This window comes from Austrofundulus limnaeus, unplaced genomic scaffold (genome assembly GCF_001266775.1).
Source record: "Austrofundulus limnaeus strain Quisiro unplaced genomic scaffold, Austrofundulus_limnaeus-1.0 Scaffold643, whole genome shotgun sequence".
In the NCBI taxonomy this organism is placed as follows: domain Eukaryota; kingdom Metazoa; phylum Chordata; class Actinopteri; order Cyprinodontiformes; family Rivulidae; genus Austrofundulus; species Austrofundulus limnaeus.
This window is the reverse complement of record NW_013953045.1, coordinates 74,912-78,326: the sequence shown is the minus strand read 5'-3', so window position 1 is coordinate 78,326 and position 3,415 is coordinate 74,912. Positions and strand designations below refer to the sequence as shown.

General features: G+C 36.5%; 1 protein-coding gene across 4 annotated transcripts in view; it reads left to right on the top strand.

The window, feature by feature from the left end:
- The window catches only part of LOC106531499 (transportin-1), a 52,757-nt gene that overhangs the window by 15,727 nt on the left and 33,615 nt on the right, over positions 1-3,415 (top strand). For all 4 annotated transcript variants that reach the window (XR_001311923.1, XM_014027378.1, XM_014027377.1 and 1 more), the window contains exon 6: positions 2,976-3,109. Coding sequence is in view for 3 of the 4 variants with exons in the window: in XM_014027378.1 (XP_013882832.1) it covers positions 2,976-3,109 (134 nt within the window). In the remaining variant the exon portion in view is untranslated. The remainder of the gene's footprint in view (positions 1-2,975; positions 3,110-3,415) is intronic.

Here is a 3,415-nt window from a genome sequence, read left to right as displayed (position 1 = left end):
GTGTGTGTGTGTGTGTGTGTGTGTGTGTGTGTGTGTGTGTGTGTGTGTGAACACTAAAAACCCTTCAGTGAAGCTGCTACATTTTTGAAAAGCAGCTTGGAGTCTGGAAAGCTTCTTAGAGTTTGATTTTGAAGATGGTTAAGTTGCTGCTGGAGACAACAACGATGATGAAACTGAAGCCAAACGAGTACATTTTTAATTAGAGATGACTGGTTTAAAAGATTTATTGAACATTTTTTTATTTAAACTGTTATAATAAATGTGATTTTTTTAAATTCAAAATACCTTTATAAGGTTAAAAACAACAAGGACAATAATTATCACCTGCTTCCAGGAGGCAGGTGATAATGTTTTTATCTGTCTGTATGAATGAGTGCTCCCAGATTGCACAAGATCTTTTTTTAAAACTTTGCTATTACCTCTTGGAGTCAAATATGTCCTTATGTTGACAAAATATCTCACGGCCATGGAATAAATTTTAATAAAACTCTGAAAAAAGACATCATTGTTGTTTACAACAACTAAGTAACTTTTGAAGCCAACCTAATTCAAGATAACCACAGTTCTTTACAAAATAAAATAATCTTTATTCATTCCGTTTTACAGATATTGAGCTCAAAATTAACGGAAATATCAAACATGTCCAGAAAGACAAACATTTCTGCTCCCGTTCATATTGACAAACACACGTAATTAATATTGAAATCTTGTTTTTTTGGGTGTTGTCAGTTTGTTATTCTTGGTTAATTTTACTGCTCTACCAAGGAAAAAAAAGGTTTAAATTTTATTTTATTCTGCTCTTTTTTTTCTTGCAGATTTACTCAGAGTCATGCGCTCTCTGGTCACTACTGTTGCTTTAGAAAATGTTATAATTTGCATATAATTTGATTTGCACAAAGCAGGAGGATTTCTCTCTGCTTCTCCTAAATATATTAGACAGGAAGTGTCTGTTTTTCACAGCTGGACAGTTTGCTGACCATCACTGACTTCTATAAATAATTCATGCTGCCACGGCTTCTAGGACTTATCTATTTGAGGCATCTATTTGTTGACAGTCAGAGTATAGTTTGAGTTATATGTGCTTTGAAATTTAAGCAGTGACAAACGTTTGCCGGCCTTGGTCAGTTTAGTAAACGTGCTCCGTGTGACGTAAAGTTAAAGATCCTCAACACTTTCCCAAAGCTCAACTAAACGACTCTGATCAAAATCCTCAGATGCTGTGATGAAAAAAAAAAGTTTGAAGCGTAAAATGCTGGATTAGATTGTTGCCATTTGATGTCAGCCTGGTTTGAACCACTTCAAAGCACTGAAAGTTTCATGTCATCGCTGTAGCTTATTTGTGATTAAAGATCATTGGTTGGTGGAAGACTTTATGATCGTGTGTAAATACTTCACACTTCTCCGTCTGCTCTATAAAACATAGCCAGCAGGTGTGTTAGATGCCAAGTGTGATGTTCAGGAAAGGCAACCTGAGCACTTTTACTGTTCTGATAAATGACAGCTGGCAAGTTATTGCAGTTGTGTTGTCATGGTCAGATTGATTTATTTTTTAAAGGAACTAATTCCCATGAAGGATTGAACATCACCCACTGCCTTTAATTACAGAATTTTAAGCTTAAGGTCTGGTTATGCTCAATAAGATCTTAGACAACAGATCTTGCTGACGTGATGGTGAGACCATTGATCTGTATTACTGGCTTGGACATTGCCTATAGCCGCAATAGCTAGCGACGTGCCGTCATAGGAGCCATTGCTATGCATTGAGTCATCTCAACAAAACAGTAGAGTTTCAATGTGGGATGAGCGTCAATCTGTCACAAAAATATTCATAGCACCCTCATTTCTTATCCGATTTCTATAAAATATGGCTTAAATTAAAGCTGAGAAAATTGCCGATGTGATTTGTAAAAAATATATATTTGCTCAAGAGATAAATCTATAAGCAGTCTGGGAACTTTTCATTATAGGTTTTTGCTAACGTATTTACAAAAGAAGCCCCTTTCCGTCACATAAAACTAAGAGTTGTGTGTGTATATATATATATATTTTTTTTTTTTTTCGGTCATCTCAGTTCTAAACTTGATATTAATGTTTCCAGCACAGAATAAAATCCTTCCTCCTAACTCTGTCACCTGCATGACTTCCTTCCTGTGATGAATGACCTTGAGGTGTTCAGGATCACTCTTCTCACACTCAGGCACTCAATGTTTATGTTCTCATGACACAGAGAGCATTTTTTTTCTCTTTAGATTTTCATATAGGACATATGATGAAGCAATATGTTTCTGTCTGCTGTCCTCACAGATAGGGTTGGAATAATCAGCTAATATCTTATTAGCTGAAGTCTCAAATTCATATTTTATCTTCTTGCTGAACTTTAACGATGTTGCCTTTCCTAGATTTCCTTTCAGTATTCAAATATTAGGGAACATTTCTTCTAATATTCTCAGCATCCATGACCTTGACTCCTCCTTGTCTTATTTTTTTCCTTCACGTTTTTTTTTTTTTGATACGGCTCGGTGTCTGTCATCTAAAGGGAATGCTGCCGTGGGATTGGTTTCCATGGAAACACGTTTCACACAGTGTCTGAGCTGCTTTTTTGCTTTCCAGGCTGCATTTTTTTAAAGTGACACTGAATCTGCAGAACACTGTGATCATGCATACTAAGCATCTGTAAAGCAGATAATATTGGACGTTGTGTCTGTCTGTCTGTGAGAGCTAACAATGTGAATGAGAAGATGTTTTTTTAATGTAAACATGAGTCACATCTGTTGACCGCAGAGAGGTGATAATTGAAGATGTTGTGTATATTTGTTGCTAAAGACAGCAGGATGTCGAGGCAAATCAAAACGTTCACTAGAAACTGTAATCTGTTCCATCTGAACAGCCCAGAGCTGCAGTCTAACCCACCTGAAGGTCATGGTTAAAATTTCTGCTGCATCTCAGTTTTTTTTTTAATATTTTCTTGTCTTCAGGGAGCTTTCGGAGCACTGCAGAAGATCTGTGAAGACTCCGCAGAGATCCTGGACAGTGACTTGCTGGATCGTCCTCTTAACATCATGATCCCCAAATTCCTGCAGTTTTTCAAGCACAGCAGTCCTAAAATCAGGTATCACCATTCTTCTGTTTTTAAATGTAAATTAAAGTTTTATTTATATAGCGCCTTTCACAGAAATAAATTCACAAGGTGCTGTACATTCAGGGAAGGGGGGAGGGGGCAGTTAAGAAACACCCATTCAAGAAGACATACAAGACAAACATGGGGGAACAGGTGAAACCGGTCATGCAGCAAACACAATTGCGCTACCTTTAAATGTATATTATTACATTTAAAATATTTTTTATACAGCGGGTAAAATAAGTATTGAACACGTCACCATTTTTCTCAGTAAATATATTACTAGAGGTGCTAATG